Raw genomic sequence first — 19,154 nt, 5'->3', positions numbered from 1 at the left:
CAGCAGCGTGAGAATGGAAACTGTAATTCAATAAAGACTTTTACTTAATGACCGCTGGCTAGCGTGATCCTCTGTGAGCTAGGATCTTGAAGCAGCTCTGACATTATTATTATTATTATTATTAATTATTGTTATTAACTCTCAAGGAGTAGCTGCACACCAAACTATTGGGGTCTTTATTTACTCCACAAATTAAGTGTAACAATAGGAAGGATGGCCTAATGTGTGCCATCTGAGACCCATCAGTTGTAGGGGAGGGCTACTTTTCTTATGTAACCCTCTCACCTCTTCACTGGCAGAAGGTAAGGTTGGGGTCCTGGGGGTCTACTAGTGTTCACTGCACACACACACCAACACACACACAAAAGCCTGGATTTCAATTTCGAAACTGTTTTTATTTAAATGTGGGGGGAAAGGGACAATAACTTGCAGCATCAACTGTTTTGTATTGGAAAAAAACAAAGAAGGGTGATAACACAGGGTTAAAGGGCAACCCAGTAGTCTAATATACCCCCTAAAGTCCAGACATGACAAAGAGATATGTCACATGGGCAATTGGGAACCTACAAATAACTCTACGAACGGTGCAAATTTCCCTACTTTTCCCTGCAAGATTCCTGTTGCGCTTGCCCCCTGCTTCCAGGCTTTCCGTCGGCACGTGGTTGGCAGCTGCAAAAAAAGAATGCTGCAGTAGATGAGCCTTTGGTTGGATCCAGCAGGGCTCTTCTGAGGTTTTCTGAAACCACTCCAAGCAACGTTGTTGTCTACTTACTGCTGAGTTGGTCCACGTAGGTCTTCCTTCCTCAGGCATGCTAGGTTGGCTAGCCATCTCAGTGACTGAGGTTTTGGAGAAGTGCTGAGAAAGATGAGGCCACCACAATACAAAGTCCTCTCCACGTGCATGTTCATAGCAGTTCTCACAGACCGGCAAGTCCTCAGACAGCAGCACTTCAGCCAGGCAGAAAGGAGACTCAACTCAGGAGACACCATCTCATCTTCACCTCCACCCAGTTGACGGGCTTGTTACTATTATTCTGTTTTTTAGTCATGTTAGATTAGGATCACAGTCATTCACTGGGCAGTGGGAATAACATCCAACCAAATGTAGTTTTTGCAGCCTGATCGTTTTACACGAGTCCATGTACTCTCAATTCACACATAAATTGACTTATTCCCAAATGATTAAGCTGTTTCAGGGGTTCAGCCTCCTGCAGTACGTCCAATCCTAGGCACATTTGCTCAAAATTAAGTGGTTTGCACCCAAGCAAAGGATGATAGGATTGCAACCCCAAAGTCTGACCCTAGGCATATTTACTTAGAAGTAGGTCCTATTCTGTTCAATGGCTTTTGTCGCGAATAAGTGTATGTAGGATTGCAGCCTACACACTTTCATGGGAGCAAGCTTCATCGGACTTACTTCTAAGTAAATATCCACAGAGGTCAGCTGCATGCCTTGTAAGATTTATTCACACTAAATAGACGTCAAGTGGGTCTGAAAGTATGGCAGCAGCCATCCTAAAGGAGCAGAGGTTCCCCATTCCCCAAAAGGAGTCTCAGTTATTCTTCCTTATGACTGGATCATGACCAGCTGTGTCTACTGGCCATGAAGAGAGCCTTATTTTCCCAGAGCTTCTCATCTCCTTGAAAAATAGGGCTGCAATCCTTACCCCACTTCAGTGGGAGAAAGTCCCATTCTATAAAAGGAAGTGGGGGTCTTCCTTTATTTCCCTTTTGATTAACTTCTGGCCTCCCCAGGGCTGACTTGAGATACCTTTCATTTTGTTCTTGTTGCACATGAAAAGAGTTGTACCTGAATAGCACCTGCTTAACAACACTTTAAACAAACGAAAAGGGGGGGGGAGGTATACCTTCACCCCCTCAAACTTTTGCTTATACTCTTTGGCTACAGAGCTGCAATACCAGAGGATGAGGGGAAGGAATGGGCAGCCAGCTGCCTAACTCAGATCGGACTGGTTTTCTTCAGGCACGCGGATGGTTTCTGATCTGCCAGAGGGCAGAAACATCTCCGTAGTTAATACATACACACACACACATATGTATTATTGTGGATGAGGCGGGTAGCGTCGCTGAAAAATCCTTGGGCCGCTGCCTGAGGCTGCTGCCGTGGTAACCTGTTGAAGAAAGAATTAGAAATTCAACTTAACGCAAACCCTTCAAAAATAATGCAACCCAGAAGCAAACGGAAGTTAAATAAACATTTGCACATGCAACCCATTTGGATACAAAACCTCCATTTTCATGCATTTTATAAAATAAAAAAATTCCTTCCAGTAGCACCTTAAAGACCAACTAAGTTAGTTCTTGGTATGAGCTTTCGTGTGCATGCACACTTCTTCAGATACACTGAAACAGAAGTTGCCAGATCCTTCTATATAGAGAGAAGGTGGGGAGGGGTATTACTCAGAAGGGTGGTGGGAATGGGAGATTGGCAGATAGCTGAGATGAGCCTGTTGACGACTCTTAACGACTGTAATAGGTCTTACAGGAAAAGGCAAGGGGTGTGAAGGTGAGAAATGGCTTAGTCATGTATAATGAGATAAGAATCCAATGTCTCTGTTCAGACCAGGTCTCTCCATGGTTTTAAGTTTGGTAATGAGTTGCAATTCAGCAGCTTCTCTTTCCAGTCTATTTCTGAAATTCCTTTGTAGTAAAACAGCTACTTTTAAAACATGCATTTTATAGTCATGGATTTTGAGATGCTTAACAGAATTTTAGACACGCACCCTCTCAAATAGTCTGAGCTCTCCCTCTACACGATGGCACGGCCAGCCTTGAGCACAGCTCTACACTCAAACCAGCACCTGCATCAGACGTGCTTCATGAGCTTTGACAAAGGACCTTGGCCAAATGGTAACTGTCCATGAAACCAGCCAAAAAACCAAAAAAACACACCCTACAATGGAGAGGTATCATGGTTCTTATCCAAGTGTAATCTACACGTGCATAAGCAGTATAGCTCCAGGGAGAAAGAGCAGGGAAAGGCGACCCCCGCCCCATGCCCTAACAACAGGCTGCCGCTTGAACAAGAGAGCTGGACTGGAACACGCTTCCCCAACTTGGCTACTTCAGTTGTTGTAGGACTGAATGCCTTATCACTCCTATGAGTCAGGCTCTCAAGGAACTCGATAGCCCAAACAGGGGTCAGCAAACTTTTTCAGCAGGGGGCCGGTCCACTGTCCCTCAGACTTTGTGGGGGGCCAGGCTATATTTTGAAAAAAAACATAAAAATGAATGAATTCCTATGCCCCACAAATAACCCAGAGATGCGTTCTAAATAAAAGGGCACATTCTACTCATGTAAAAACACCAGGCAGGCCCCAGAGATGCATTTTAAATAAAAGGAAACATTCTACTTGTTTAAAAACACCAGGCAGGCCCCACAAATAACCCAGAGATGCATTTTAAATAAAAGGAAACATTCTAATCATATAAACATGCTGATTCCTGCACCGTCCACGGGCCGGATTTAGAAGGCGATTGGGCCAGATCTGGCCCCCGGGCTTTAGTTTGCCTACCCATGGTCTACCCTTTGAAGAAGGCTGAACAAGGAGGGATGCCTGGCCTCACCCAAGAAAACAATTCTTACATTGCTGCTGCGGTTGTTACCATCATTACTAGAGTTTATTTGTATACAACATTGCGGGAATGCACATGCGCAGAAACCATACCTGAGCAGGACGGTAAAGTGGAACTGCCCCTCCTCTTGGGGGTGGAGGCACATGATCAGGGATGGAGAAAGTAGCCTGAAACATGAAGCAGAAGAGCCAAGGCGTGAAACCCAGTAAAGATGCCAGGATCTGTTGCGGGGGGGGGGGCAGAGGAGGAAGGGGGCAGCAGAACCACCAGAAATGCAGGACATTATATTGGGAGATAAGTGGGTGGTGCTGTGGATTAAACCACAGAGTCTAGGATTTGCCGATCAGAAGGTCGGCGGTTCGAATCCCCGCGACAGGGTGAGCTCCTGTTGCTCTGTCCCAGCTCCTGCCAACCTAGCAGTTCAAAAGCACACCAGTGCAAGTAGATAAATAGGTACCGCTCCAGCGGGAAGGTAAATGGTGTTTCCGTGTGCTGCTCTGGTTTGCCAGAAGCGGCTTAGTCATGCTGGCCACATGACCCAGAAGCTGTCTGCCGGCTCCCTCGGCCAATAAAGTGAAATGAGCACCGCAACCCCAGAGTCGTCTGCAACTGAACTTAATGGTCAGCGGTCCCTTTACCTTTACTATATTGGGAGAAATGCTCTCAAGGCAGCTGGATTTGCACTTCTGTCAACAGGGATTCAGAGGAGCAGTTTTCCAAAGTTGAGGCCTCTCCTCACAAGGAACATGTTATTCCCGCCCCCACATTTCTCTCACCTGGCCTCCGGCATCTGGAAACATGGAGCCTTCCCTGCTGCTATGGCCCAGTGGAGTTTTGGCCCCTGTGACGAAAAAAGTGCAATGAGATTATTTCAGTTTGTACAAGGGGGCCTTACCACTCCCCACAAAAGCTTCTACAAAAGACTGGGGGATCCCTCCAGAGTTATTTGCGGGGTCCTATGGGCCACAGCAAGGTTCGTACACAAACAGCCTTTATTACCACCTGTCAGGAACACATTCCGCGACGCACACAGGAAGATACTTACGAAGAGAGCTTTTTGGGAGAGGGTTGCCATCTGTGGGCGGCAGGTGAGGAACAGCTGGAGGAGGAACTAACGCAGGCCTTGTCTCCTCCACAGGAGGAAGGGATGGTTGTGAAGTCACCTGCTGCTGCAGAACGGAAATAATATATCAGTGATGGAGCCAGGTAGAATTTACCCTCAGTCTACCTTTGTTAGGAGGGACACAGGTGGCACTGGGGGCTAAACCACAGAGCCTAGGGCTTGCCGATCAGAAGGTCGGCAGTTCGAATCCCTGCGACGGGGTGAGTTCCCGTTTCTCGGTCCCTGCTCCTGCCAACCTTGCAGTTCGAAAGCACATCAAAGTACAAGCAGATAAATAGGTACCACTCCAGCGGGAAGGTAAAGAGCGTTTCCATGCGCTGCTCTGGTTCGCCAGAAGCGGCTTAGTCATGCTGGCCACATGACCCGGAAGCTGTACACCGTCTTCCTCGGCCAGTAAAGCGAGATGAGCACCGCAACCCCAGAGTCGGTCACAACTGGACCTAATGGTCAGGGGTCCCTTTACCTTTACCTTTGTTAGGATCCCAACAGATTCCCCCACCACTTCTTTTTTAATGTATTTTTTAAAATGATCACTCAGTACTAGATCCTGCACTTGACTTGGGGGAGTGTGGTTTCCCTAATTTGTTTTGTTTTGATTTGTACTTTCACAAACCTTGTAGTACATGCTGATACCTGCCTCTGGTTTCTTCATTTGCCTGCAACCCTGTTGGCCCTCGCCAACTGAGCTTGCTATTAGGGGAGCGGGTCATTATTTTTTGACCACCATCGCGAAAATCTATGACAAGCCACATGGCTGCAGGCTCACCATAATGACACAGGGAATTGGGAACAGAATACAGGATTTGAGGAGGCATCTTTCAGACAACCCTGGAAATATGAAGCAAGGTCCTATAAAGTGGTTCCCCCCCCCCCCCGAACTCTTGGATGTCACTGAAGTTATTGGCAGGCCAGTAAAGGATTGCTGTAGCAATTGTAATGCGCTGTGATAATGCTATATGATTTTTAATTGCCTCTTTATTGCCTCTTTTATTTCATATATTGTATTTTGCTCTACTACAATTTGAATCCCACAGAATTCAAATCCCACAACGGAGGAAATACAAGCAGCAATAAAAAAAAGTACAGTTGGAAATCAATGTGAATATTTAACATATGGACGCGCCATTTCCCGTCTACAACCACAAATCCACAGTTTGGGAAACCCTGGACTAATAAAACTCAGAAGTCAGAGTTCCAGCAGATGAAATTCAGTAACTTGGACAATTCCCCAATCCTTTTCCATCGCTCCTGTTCGCTCCTCCTTTGGCATTCCTGACCTGTGCCCCTTCCTCCTCCTTTATTCTCTGTCATAGAATCATAGAATTGTAGAGTTGGGAGGGACCCCGAGGGTCATCTATTCCAACCCCCTGCCATGCAGGAATCTCAGCTAAAGCATCCATGACAGATGACCATCCAGCCTCTGCTTAAAAACCTCAAAGGAAGGAGAGCCCAAAGGAGCTCCCAAAGGAGCCCATTCCACGGGCAGACAGCTCTTGCTGTCAGAAAGTTCTTCCTGATCTTTAGCCGGAATTTCCTTTCTTGCAACTTGAAGCCATTTGTTCGAGTCCTGCCCTCCAGAGCAGGAGAAAACAAGCCTGCTCCATCCTCCGTGTGACAGCCCTTGAGATATTTGAAGATGGCTGTCATATCTTCTCTCAGTCTCCTCTTTTCCAGGCTAAACATATCCAGCTCCTTCCATCGTTCCTCATAAGGTTTGGTTTCCAGACCCCTGATCATCTTGGATGCCCTCCTCTGCCCACGTTCCAGCTTGTCAACATCCTTCTTAAATTGTGGTGCTCAGAACTGGATACATTATTCCAGTTGTGGTCTGACCAAGGCAGAATAGAGTAGTACTATTACTTCACTATACTTCTGTTGAGGCAGCCTAGAATAGCATTAGCTTTTTTTGCTGCTGCATCACACTGTTGACTCGTGTTAAGCTTGTGGTCCACCAAGACCCCAAGATCTTTTCCACATGTACTGCTAGTAAGCCAGGTGTCCCCCATCTTATATTTGTGCAGCTGGTTCTTCCTTCCTAAGTGCAAAACCTTACATTTGTCTCTAATGAAATTCATTTTGTTAGTTTTAAAGCCCAGGTCTGTTGTTGTCTGTACGTTTCCAAGCACAATTCAAAGTGTTGGTGCTGACCTTTAAAGCCCTAAACGGCCTTGGTCCAGTATACCTGAAGGAGCGTCTCCACCTCCATCGTTCTACCCGGACACTGAGGTCCAGCGGCCAGGGCCTTCTGGCAGTTCCCTCATTGCGAGAAGCAAAGCTACAGGGAACCAGGCAGAGGGCCTTCTCAGTAGTGGCGCCCGCCCTGTGGAACGCCTTCCCATCAGATGTCAAAGAGAAAAACAACTACCTGACATTCAGAAGACATCTTCTGGGAAGTTTTTAATGTGTGGTATTTTAGTGTATTTTTGGTCTTTGTTGGAAGCCGCCCAGAGTGGCTGAGGAAACCCAGCCAGATGGGCAGAATAGTAATTATTATTATTATTATTATTATTATTATTATTATTATTATTATTATTATTATTATTATTATTATTATTTCAGTCCTTGCCAAAGAATTCTAAATGCGATGTGAATTATCGAACAGAAAAAACCTACGCAAAATTTCTTCCTCCACCCTTCTTTCCTTTCCACTTCATTTCTGATACTACAATTTTAAGCCCACCAATGTCTCATGACACCAACACACAACAGGCGTTTATGAACTACCGTATTTTTCGCACCATAGGACGCACTTTTTCCCTCCTAAAAAGCAAGGGAAAATGTGTGTGCGTCCTATGGAGCGAATGCAGGCTTTCGCTGAAGCCTGGAGAGTGAGAGGGGTCGGTGCGCACCGACTCCTCTCGCTCTCCAGGCTTCAGGAAGCTATCTGCTAGCAGAGGGAGACCCAGCTCTCCCACCGCTAGCGGAGCGCTGCATTAATCCCGAAGCTTGGGGCGTGCGGAGCTCAGCACGCCCCAAGCTTCTGGGTGCCGGCAAGGTCTCCGCTAGCCCTGGGAGAGCCCCGCGACGTCGCACGGCTCTCCCAGGGCTAGCGGACCACTGCGCTAATCCCGAAGTTTGGGGCGTGCGGAGCTGAGCGCGCCCCAAGCTTCTGGGTGCCGGCAAGGTCTCCGCTAGCCCTGGGAGAGCCCCGCGACGTCGCGCGGCTCTCCCAGGGCTAGCGGACCACTGCGCTAATCCCGAAGCTTGGGGCGTGCGGAGCTCAGCACGCCCCAAGCTTCTGGGTGCCGGCAAGGTCTCCGCTAGCCCTGGGAGAGCCCCGCGACGTCGCACGGCTCTCCCAGGGCTAGCGGACCACTCCGCTAATCCCGAAGTTTGGGGCGTGCGGAGCTGAGCGCGCCCCAAGCTTCTGGGTGCCGGCAAGGTCTCCGCTAGCCCTGGGAGAGCCCCGCGACGTCGCGCGGCTCTCCCAGGGCTAGCGGACCACTGCGCTAATCCCGAAGCTTGGGGCGTGCGGAGCTCAGCACGCCCCAAGCTTCTGGGTGCCGGCAAGGTCTCCGCTAGCCCTGGGAGAGCCCCGCGACGTCGCACGGCTCTCCCAGGGCTAGCGGACCACTGCGCTAATCCCGAAGTTTGGGGCGTGCGGAGCTGAGCGCGCCCCAAGCTTCTGGGTGCCGGCAAGGTCTCCGCTAGCCCTGGGAGAGCCCCGCGATGTCGCGCGGCTCTCCCAGGGCTAGCGGACCACTGCGCTAATCCCGAAGCTTGGGGCGTGCGGAGCTCAGCACGCCCCAAGCTTCTGGGTGCCGGCAAGGTCTCCGCTAGCCCTGGGAGAGCCCCGCGACGTCGCGCGGCTCTCCCAGGGCTAGCGGACCACTGCGCTAATCCCGAAGCTTGGGGCGTGCGGAGCTCAGCACGCCCCAAGCTTCTGGGTGCCGGCAAGGTCTCCGCTAGCCCTGGGAGAGCCCCGCGACGTCGCGCGGCTCTCCCAGGGCTAGCGGACCACTGCGCTAATCCCGAAGTTTGGGGCGTGCGGAGCTGAGCGCGCCCCAAGCTTCTGGGTGCTGGCAAGGTCTCCGCTAGCCCTGGGAGAGCCCCGCGACGTCGCGCGGCTCTCCCAGGGCTAGCGGACCACTGCGCTAATCCCGAAGTTTGGGGCGTGCGGAGCTGAGCGCGCCCCAAGCTTCTGGGTGCTGGCAAGGTCTCCGCTAGCCCTGGGAGAGCCCCGCGATGTCGCGGGGCTCTCCCAGGGCTAGCGGAGACCTTGCCGGCGCCCAGAAGCTTGGGGCACGCTGAGCTCCGCACGCCCCAAGCTTCGGGATTAGCGCTCCGCTAGCCGTGTCTAGGCTGCGGATAGCAGCCTGCTTCCCGGAGCGTCGGGCGCCCTGAAAGCAGAGCTCCCGGCGCTTTGGGAACACATCCGCAGCATGGGGACCCTTGCAGGAGCTCCCCGCAAGCTTCCCCACGCTGCGGATAGCAGCCTGCCGCCCGGCGGGTGGGGCACCCTGAAGCAGAGCGCCCCTCGCGCCAGGCATACATCCGCAGCGTGGGGAGCCCTGCAGCAGTTCCCCACAAGGCTCCCCAAGCTGCGGATAGCAGCCTGCCGCCCGGCGGGTAGGGCGCCCTGAAGCAGAGCGCCCCGCGCGCTAGGCAGACATCAGCCAGCCCCACAAGCTCGGGGGACAGCAGGGAGGCGCAGCGCCACTATCCCGCTGTTCCTCGACCTGGTTCGGTTTCCCTGACCTGCTTTTGGGGGGGAAATAAAGGGAAAAATTTTTTCCTTTATTTCCCCCCAAAAAAACTAGGCGCGTCCTATGGTCCGGTGCGTCCAATCGTGCGAAAAATACGGTACATGTTGGTTTCTGCTTTCCTTCACTGTGCAGCGAAAGGGCTTGTCACGAGACAGGTGTTTACATTCCACAGTCTGTACTGTTGGAGTTTCTCACGGGAAAGGGAGGCTGGATGTGACGTACACTGGTTTCCTGTTTTTCACTGTGTGATTCTCTCCAAGCTGTTGAGGAGAGTGGATGCATTTTCTGCTCCGGCAGAGGCAAGATGTTTTTCTGTAATATACCAGCTTTGAACTGTAAATAAAAGCAATATAGAGTATGCAGCACGTACTCCTCATCCTTCCGCTGGGCACAAGACTCTGCTATAAATCAACACTTGGTTATGGGCTCCAGAAGTCGAATCGGAGTGCCAGCAACGGATCGGAATGCAGAGGGACAGATCGGAACGGAATCTGCTCTGCGCGTAAAAGTGATTGATGAGGTATGTGCTACTGCTCCGGGCAGCCTGCCAGCTTCTAGTTAATTGCTTTATGGCTGGACTTTGAACTTTTAAAGCCGTTTTGCCGGGAATAGGCAAAAGACCCCAGGCTCAAGTTACTATGCTGGGGAAATCGAAAGTAACTTTTAAAAGCGCTTTTGGAATAAAGCAGCTGCAGCAGTGACGCAGCAAGATTTAAAGCAGCATATATGACGCTGAAGGCTAATGCCAGAGTCATGATGGCCCTTCAGGATGCTTGTGGGATTCCTAAGCTCAACAAGAAAAATTATGCCGACTGGGTTCTGTATGCAGAGGCAATTCTGCGGAAAGAGGGTTTGTTTGAGGTGATTACAGAAACCCCCCCCCCCCCAGTTCCAGTTACAGATGCATGGGAAGCTAAAGATTCAAAAGCTAGGGGAACGCTTACATTGATAGTATCCCCAGAAGAGCTCTGTCTATTGCGTGATAAGACCTCAGCCAGAGAAATTTGGGACGCTTTGAGAGAGGCTCACTTAAGGACAGAAGCTGGATCTACCATGTTTTACTTTAACAAGCTGCATAATATGGCTCTTGCTGAAGGTGGAGATGTGCGTTTACATCTGATGGAGATGCAAAATCTGAGACATGAGCTGCAACAGAGAGGACTCAACTTTCCAGAGGCTGTGTATTCTTTCATGACACTACAATCTTTGGGTTCAGGTTGGGAGTCTGTTGCAACCCAGATTGCTGTGCAGCCAACCGCTCAGCTGACAGTGGACTATGTAACTGCCGTGATTTTAAATGAAGCGGATCGCCGGGGTGCTAGCTGCATGGGCAAGGGGGAGTCTTCACAGACGTCGTCCCTTAGTGCAGTGGAACCACCAGATGGCGCCAAAGCTTTGAAGGCAGTGAAATGCTACTCGTGTGGACGTCTAGGCCATATGAAGAGGGAATGCAGATATCCCAGGGCCAAGACAGAGCAGCGCAGCGGATGCTCATCGCGTGGAAAAGGCCGAGGCAAAGGCAAAGGTCCGGTGTCTAGGACAACGCAGCACAAGGCTATGGTTTCACGCTTCACTCCAAAGGTTGCAGAGGTTCAGAAGACGTCTAGATCTTTCTTCGTTGTTGATTCAGCGGCAACCCACCACATGTGCAACGATAAGAGACTGTTTGTGTCTTTTACGCCGCAGGAAGGTGCGATTCACCAGGCGGATGACCACACTATTCCCAGTAAAGGCTACGGAACTGTTGTTCTTCACAGTTTGGACTTATCGATACAGAATGTGCTTTACGTGCCAGACGCCAAACATAATCTGCTCAGCGTTGGACAGCTGATTGAGCGGAACATTGACGTGTCCTTCAAGAACAAGAAGTGCATCATCACAAAGAAAAATGATTATGTATTGCATGCTGAATATGTTGATCGTTTGTTTGTTTTGTATTATGATGATGTTGAAAAGGATGACACTTGTTGCATTGCAGGTTCTAACAAAAGTTTGCATGCAGAATGTATTCATGATTTTCATAGAAAATTTGGTCATTTGCATTTTGAGGCAGTATCGAAAATGCCTGCCTTAGTTGAAGGTATGACTATTAAACCCTGCAGGTACCACATGAAGTGCAAAGCATGCGCAGCAAACAAGGTGAAAATGGCTGCGAAAGGTAAGGTGTCTAGTAGGCAAGCTACAGAACCATACCAGGTTGTTCATGCTGATTTGGTTGGACCACTAGCGCCCTCTTTGGGTGGAAATAGGTACTTCATGGTTCTCATTGATGCATTTTCTAGATATATTTTTGTGTACAATCTCAAGCAGAAATCAGAGGCTTTTCCAAGGTTCAAGGAATTCTGTGCTTGGTTGGAAAATGTGCATGGTAAGAAGATAAAGACTCTTTTCAGTGATCGCGGGGGAGAATTCACTTCTCAGCAGTTTGAAGCTTTTCTGACTGAGAAAGGAATTCAACACGATTTGTCTAGTCCTCGCTCGCCATGGCAGAATGGACTTGCGGAACGGGCAAATCAGACATTGCTTCAAGGGTTAAAAACCTTGCTGCATGATGCTAATCTTCCAGAGAGTTATTGGGCCGAATCTCTCTCGTGTTTTGTTTACAGTTACAATCACAGGTTATCTTCAGCGATTGGTTGTACCCCCTATGAGAAGATGTTTGGCAAGAAGCCATACATCAAACACATGAAAATTTTTGGTTCGGACATGTGGGTTCGCTCACCACAAAACTCCAAGTTAGACAAGCGTGGATTGCATGGTATCTTTCTAGGTTATCAGAAAGGGTCTTACAGAATAATGATGACTGACTCTAAGACAATTAAGCTCACGAGAAGTGTTGAGTACAATGCAAAGTGGGGGGAGAATGTGGGAATTTTCCAATGTTATCCTGATGACAGTGATGAGACTGAGGATAGTCAAAAGCAACCACAACAACCCACACCCACTGATGAAGGTTCTGAGTCTGAATCTGAAACTGAGTCGGGTGATTCAGAGGATTTCAAGAGTGCGAAAGCCTCTATGCGACCCTCTGAAAGCTCTGATCAAGAATTGGAGGAACCATTGTTCACAATAGGTCGCTTTTCTCCTAAGAAGGAAGAGGAGAGTGTTGAAGACTTAAGGCTAATTCGTAGGTCACAAAGAGCCACAAAAGGCAAACCTCCAAAGAGATTTGCTGATGAGTTTGCTACGATAGCAGTAACAGCTGTTAAAAGCTCCAAGAAGGTATTTGAACCTTCAAGTTTCCAAGAAATCCAGGATTTGGATTCAAAGGAAGCTGAACCATGGTTAAATGCCATGAAGGCTGAGCTTGATTCCTTAGAAAGGAACAAAACATGGGAACTAGTTCCAGTAGTTCCAGGAATGAAACTGCTTGGAAGCAAATGGGTCTTCAAAGCGAAGACAGATCAAAATGGCAAGATAGTCAGACACAAAGCCAGATTGGTAGCCAGAGGTTTTGCACAGGTACCAGGTGAAGACTATCACGAGACCTACTCACCCACAGTGAGATATGAGAGCATTAGGCTTATGCTCAAGCTAGCTGCAGAGGAGAATCTACACATTAGTCACCATGATATTAATACAGCTTTTCTGTACGGATCTCTGGATGAATCACTTTATATGCTTCCACCTGATGGCGTACAGGTAAAACAGGGATTCGTTTGTGCTCTGAAGAAATCCCTTTATGGTCTCAAACAAAGTGCGCGGTGTTGGCACACAAAACTCACTGAAGTATTGTTTTCTCTAGGTTTTCAGCAAGGGAAAGCTGATCCATGTGTATTTGTCAAATATTTGCAGATGCAAGTTTTGGAAGTGACACTACAGACAGGAAAAGTACGTCTGGAGTTTGCTACATGTACAATCAAGGTCTGTTTGATTGGTCATGCAAGAAGCAAACAACAGTTAGCTTAAGTACTTGTGAAGCTGAACTGAATGCACTGTCTTATTCACTTAAGGATTGTGAATGGTTAGTACAATTGTGCAAAGATATGAAAATTCCTGTCAAATGTCCAATCCAGGTTTACCAGGACAACAAAGCATGTTTAGCTTTGCTGAAGTCTGAAGGTTGTAAGCAAAGCACGAAGCACTTGCAATTAAAGTTGCAGCATGCTAGGGAATGTATTCAGAAAGGACTCGTAACGGTGTCCTATATGCCAGGTAATGAAATTCCTGCTGATGTATTGTCCAAGATTATATCAAGGGATCAACACTGTACCTATGTGCAGAAGTTGGGTTTGTACTGATATTGTACGAACACGCTGCCCAGTGATGTTCACAGAAAGGGGGAGGATGTTGGTTTCTGCTTTCCTTCACTGTGCAGCGAAAGGGCTTGTCACGAGACAGGTGTTTACATTCCACAGTCTGTACTGTTGGAGTTTCTCACGGGAAAGGGAGGCTGGATGTGACGTACACTGGTTTCCTGTTTTTCACTGTGTGATTCTCTCCAAGCTGTTGAGGAGAGAGGATGCATTTTCTGCTCCGGCAGAGGCAAGATGTTTTTCTGTAATATACCAGCTTTGAACTGTAAATAAAAGCAATATAGAGTATGCAGCACGTACTCCTCATCCTTCCGCTGGGCACAAGACTCTGCTATAAATCAACACTACACTCCTTGCGTGGATCTGTGGCAGCCATTTTCAGGCTGTGCACCAGAGAACCCTGAGGCCCCATGGATGTTTATCAGTGTGCAGACCACAATGGTAGTTGTTAGGAAATGCTGAGGAACTTTGGGTGTGGGGTTCTTCTAATAAAATAATAATAATAATTTATTATTTATACCCCGCCCATCTGGCTGGGTTTCCCCAGCCACTCTGGGCGGCTTCCAACAGAATATTAAAATACAATAGTCTATTAAACATTAAAAGCTTCCCTAAACAGGGCTGCCCTCAGATGTCTTCTAAAAGTCTGGTAGTTGTTTTTCTCTTTGGCATCTGGTGGGAGGGCGTTCCACAGGGAAGGCGCCACTACCGAGAAGGCCCTCTGCCTGGTTCCCTGTAACCTCACTTCTCGCAGTGAGGGAACCACCAGAAGGCCCTCAGTGCTGGACCTCAGTGTCCGGGCAGAACAATGGGGGTGGAGATGCTCCTTCAGGTATACTGGACCAAGGCCGTTTAGGGCTTTAAAGGTCAGCACCAACACTTTGAATTCTGCAGCAAGCAGAAAATTCCTCTTAAAGAGATCCTGCATTACCTGAGAATCTGGAGCAGCAGCAGATGGTACCTTTTTGGAGGGTTCAGCTTCTTGAGAGGGTTTCGATCGGAACCAACGGAACCAGCCAGACCCAGAGGCCTGGAAAAATAGAAAGGGTGGGTTCAACACTGTGCTACTGCAAATGTTGTCAGGAAAAAGCACCAAGGCAAAAGCCAGCTCCAGATGGCTGGAATGCAAAACAGGATGTTGTTGTTTCCTACTGTACTGCTGGAGAAAAGGTGGAGCCTATTCTCTGTACTGAGCACCGGATGTCAGCTCAGAGTGTCATGTGACCTGTGCTGGAAGTACAGGGTGGAGTTGTGACTCTTCTGATGGAGACTGAAGGGTGCAGTCGCATTTCTATGTACTGCTGAATGACAGGAATAAAACATGTAAATAGGACTCCTGTCTGTCTCATTTCCCCTCCCTGGGGACAATGCAGGGAGGGAGAGAAACAAAGTAGCAGAGGGTGTGTTCTTCACGTCTGACTGATGAGGAGAATCGCCGGGATTATGACCTTGCCTGCCGGGAGACGCAGCGGAGAGGTCATCAAGTATCCAGCTTAATTGCCTGGGGGAGGCCAGTTACCTCTGACTGTAAGCTGAGATACTAACAAATGTTGCATCTGTATATCAGCTTGCCAGACAGAACAACCCACCCCCTTTCCCTGAGCTCTGCTCTGCAGGTTCTCCAGGTCCCTTCAGAGGCAATTTCAAAGGGGTGCAGGAAAATGGGGGGGAGCCCTGTTGCGCAAGCAGACGCTCTTGTACAAGACTTCCGCTGGCAGAGTTTGGAAGGTGAACCCTGCCCAAAATCTGGAGTGAGAGAGCTGGTAGCTTTTTCTTCCTTCAAGAGAGCTAATAAGCACCAGAGGAACACAGAGAGGCACCAAAAACCCATGTAGACAGTCATTTGTTTGTACTGCAAACCCTGATGTTTTGCAAGGCACACATACTTTTACAAATAAATAAATAATTTCTTGTTTTGCTCTGCCTGAACACAAGAAATGTCCCAGATTCTTAACTCAGTTTCACATATGACACCAAGAAGAGCATGTGAGCCAGTGTGGTGTAGTGGTTCAGAGCGGTAGTCTCGTAATCTGGTGAACCGGGTTCGCGTCTCCGCTCCTCCACATGCAGCTGCTGGGTGACCTTGGGCCAGTCACACTTCTCTGAAGTCTCTCAGCCCCACTCACCTCACAGAGTGTTTGTTGTGGGGGAGGAAGGGAAAGGAGAATGTTAGTCGCTTTGAGACTCCTTAAAGGGAGTGAAAGGCGGGATATTAAATCCAAACTCTTCTTCTTCTCCCTTCTCTCTCTCTCTCTCACTCACACACACACACACACCTAATACAGAACAGAATGTGGAAGACAAATGATTGTGAAGTTCTAACCCTAGATTTTATGTTCCGGTTTTCACAAGTCTGTGAAAATACCGTTAGACTTTGTGAGAGAATATCAAGGAGATGAAGGAAACCCCAATCGCACCTGTTGGTGACACAGGAATATAAAAGCAGTGCCTTACTGGATCAGACCATGGTTCATTTTGCCCACTACTCAGCTTCCAACAGATGCCATTTGGGTGCTTCCTCCGAGAAGCCTCCAAGCAGGGCACGAAGTTCTGCAGCCTTCAGCTGTTGCCCTGCTATCTGCCATTCATGCTGCCTCTCAACATGGGGATTCCATTTAGCTACCATGGCTAATAGAATCTTGCTGCCTCGTCCTGAAATCAAATTCTTCTTTTAAAACCATCTAAGCTAGCAGGTAAGGGACATGGGTGGCGCTGTGAGTTAAACCACAGAGCCTAGGGCTTGCCGATCAGAAGGTCGGCGGTTTGAATCCCTGTGATGGGGTGAGCTCCCATTGCTCGGTCCCTGCTCCTGCCAACCTAGCAGTTCGAAAGCACGTCAAAGTGCAAGTAGATAAAGAGGTACCACTCTGGTGGGAAGGTAAACGGCATTTCTGTGTGCTGCTCTGGTTCGCCAGAAGCAGCTTAGTCATGCTGGCCACTTGACCCGGAAGCTGTACGCCGGCTCCCTTGGCCTATAGAGCAGGATGAGCGTGCAACCCCAGAGTCATCCATGACTGGACCTAACGGACAGGGGTACCTTTACCTTTAAGCTAGCAGGTATCACCATATCGTGCAGCAGGAGACAGTGTTGAGAGGCAGAGGCACTCCCTTGACCTCCCAGCTGGTGAGTCACTGCTGTTTACCAGTGTGCTGGGCCCAGGGGTTAACCCGAGCAACGCGGTCCAGGTCCGGTCCCGAATCTAAGGATTCCGCGAGGAGTCAGTCCAACAGGGCCAAGGCAGGAAACCAGGCTAGGTCGGGCACAGGGTCTCAGGCAGGTTCCAGCAAGCAGCAATGTTGCTCCTGCAACCTGGGGCGGGGTCCGACAGCCTTTTATCTTTGTTGGGGTAACGGCCGGTCCTGATCCCCCGGTGACTCACCTCCCTGTCCCGCCCGAAGGTGAGCACTCCTCCTGCGAGTACTCAGGTCTCTCCTTCTCTCAGACCTCAGTCTCTGCAGCTCGGGAGATGTCGGTGGGTTACTAGACCCAGGGGCCGCCTCAGCCTCTCCTGACCCAATTCAACTGGTAGCAGAGCAGCTGTGATTGCCCAGCTGAAGGCAATGGGGGAATCCCCGCATCTGGAGCCAGGGCAGGCTCAGGCCCCTGACTCGACCCAGCTGGCACTTGTTGCAGGGGAACCCATGCAGACTGGGGCTCTTCAGAATCAGGCCCCAGACTCGGTTCAGATGCTGCCTGAGGCAGAGGATCCGGTGTGGACTGAGACTCCTCCAGTTCCGAGTCCGAGCCTGAGTCCATCACAACCAGGCGGAATGAGATCAGCTCAGTGAAAATGCCCTACTGAGCCACTCTGGCGTTCCTGCCAGCGCATTCACACTGCCCTGTCCTCCCCACCATCTCTCCCCTCCCACTCCAGTAAGCGGCAGTGACTCAGCTGCCAGGAGGTCAGGTAAGTGCTTCTGCCCCACGCCCCACCCCACCGTCTGCTACTGGTATGTTCAGGACAAAGAACCCCATACATTAAGACTACAAACCCTATGCACACTTACCTGGCCGTAAGCTAAACACAGCAGGAGTCACTTCTGAGGAAACATGTATAGGACAGGGCTGTACTTAAACGCTGTGTGAAGTTCTATATGAATGAATTAATTGCAATACTCCCAGCCACCTGAAAGGTGAATTAGACCTTGATCGTGGCTCTAAATCCAAGAGGACATGATGCTGTCCTTCCTAATCTGCTGCAAAGCAGAAATGAAATCCTGTGGGTCTGGGCATATTTTTCAGACACCGCAGGTGCCCTTCTCAGTCAGATGCCTCACCTTTGCTTCTTTTTGTTCCGTTTCATCCTGTGGTAGCTTCTCTGATGTGGCTTCCTCCCCTGATGCTTCTGGGAATTGTGGGACATCCTCGACCATGGATATTGTGGAACTCTCAGAAATGGTCCGAGTCCGGGCATTTAAAGTGTTCTGGCACCAAAGAGAAAACACGGAGCAGGTTCTCTTCACTGAAAAAACTTTGTGGCTTCATCTTACCGGTTTATATTGTAACCTTATCCCCTAAGGGCCTCTCCTGACATCACTCACCATCACACGAGTCCTGTGAGACAGATCAGTATTACTCCTGTGGGAGCGGAAAGGGCCAAATGAGGCTGAAACATGGCAGCCTCGGACAAGTCACAAAGGAAGTCCTGCTATGGCAGAGTTGGGACGTGAGCCCAAGTTTCCTGAACCCACTGACTTTTTGAAATTGCTGTATAGTTTAAAGAAAAATTTAAATGCCGTATAACCATTAAAGCAACAGTTCTCCCCTAACATTCTTCTAGACCACATGGCTCACTGTTTGTTTGTTTGTTTGTTTGTTTGTTTGTTTGTTTGTTTGTTTGTTTGTTTGTTTGTTTAAAAAAATGATGCTTGATTGTTCTGCCTGGCCTTTGGCTTGGAATCAACTTGATCCCCTTCCCCTCTTTCCTCTTTCCTTTTTCCTTTCTCCTTCTGTGATGGAACTCCTATTTGGGGACTTCCCTGGGTTTTTTCTGGCCCACGTAGGACCAGTCTGAATAGTTGACCTTGGTGAAGATTTGACGTTTTCATCCCCCAAAAGTTTTTGATTTGAGTTTCTATTGAATTTTAATGTTGTATTTTAATCTTGTTTTTAAGTTGTATCTTAATCAATTGTTTAATATCTGGTGTTATCCGCCCTGAGCCCGGTCTTGGCTGGGGAGGGCGGGGTATAAATAAAAATTATTACTTATTATTATTACTATTATTATTACTATTACTATTATTATTAATAATAACTTAAAAAACCAACAACCTCAAAGCGGTTTACAAAAAGATTAAAAGCAATACAGTACAATACAGTACAGCAGTCCCTGGTGGGCTCAAACCACCAACCTTCTGGTTAGCAGACAGACGCACTGACCCACTGCGCCACAGGAGGGCAAGGGCAGTGACCCATCAGCTGAGAAGGGTAGGTGCATGTGTCAACAAGAACAACACAGAAATAAGAAGATG

General features: G+C 48.8%; 1 protein-coding gene across 1 annotated transcript in view; it reads right to left on the bottom strand.

The window, feature by feature from the left end:
* Positions 1 to 374: 374 nt before the first annotated feature.
* SEC16B (SEC16 homolog B, endoplasmic reticulum export factor) overlaps positions 375 to 19,154 on the bottom strand; it is a 65,616-nt gene continuing 46,836 nt past the window's right edge. The window contains exons 21-26 of the mRNA XM_081194564.1: positions 17,961 to 18,107; positions 14,644 to 14,712; positions 4,643 to 4,763; positions 4,374 to 4,438; positions 3,690 to 3,764; positions 375 to 2,132 (exon numbers count right to left, since the gene is read on the bottom strand). Of these exons, the coding sequence (XP_081050690.1) occupies positions 2,061 to 2,132; positions 3,690 to 3,764; positions 4,374 to 4,438; positions 4,643 to 4,763; positions 14,644 to 14,712; positions 17,961 to 18,107 (549 nt within the window). The 3' untranslated portion in view covers positions 375 to 2,060. The remainder of the gene's footprint in view (positions 2,133 to 3,689; positions 3,765 to 4,373; positions 4,439 to 4,642; positions 4,764 to 14,643; positions 14,713 to 17,960; positions 18,108 to 19,154) is intronic.

Source organism: Podarcis bocagei (assembly GCF_964188305.1).
Source record: "Podarcis bocagei genome assembly, chromosome: 5".
NCBI classification, from domain to species: domain Eukaryota; kingdom Metazoa; phylum Chordata; class Lepidosauria; order Squamata; family Lacertidae; genus Podarcis; species Podarcis bocagei.
The sequence above is the reverse complement of the archived record's forward strand: the minus strand, read 5'-3'. Positions and strand labels throughout refer to the sequence as shown.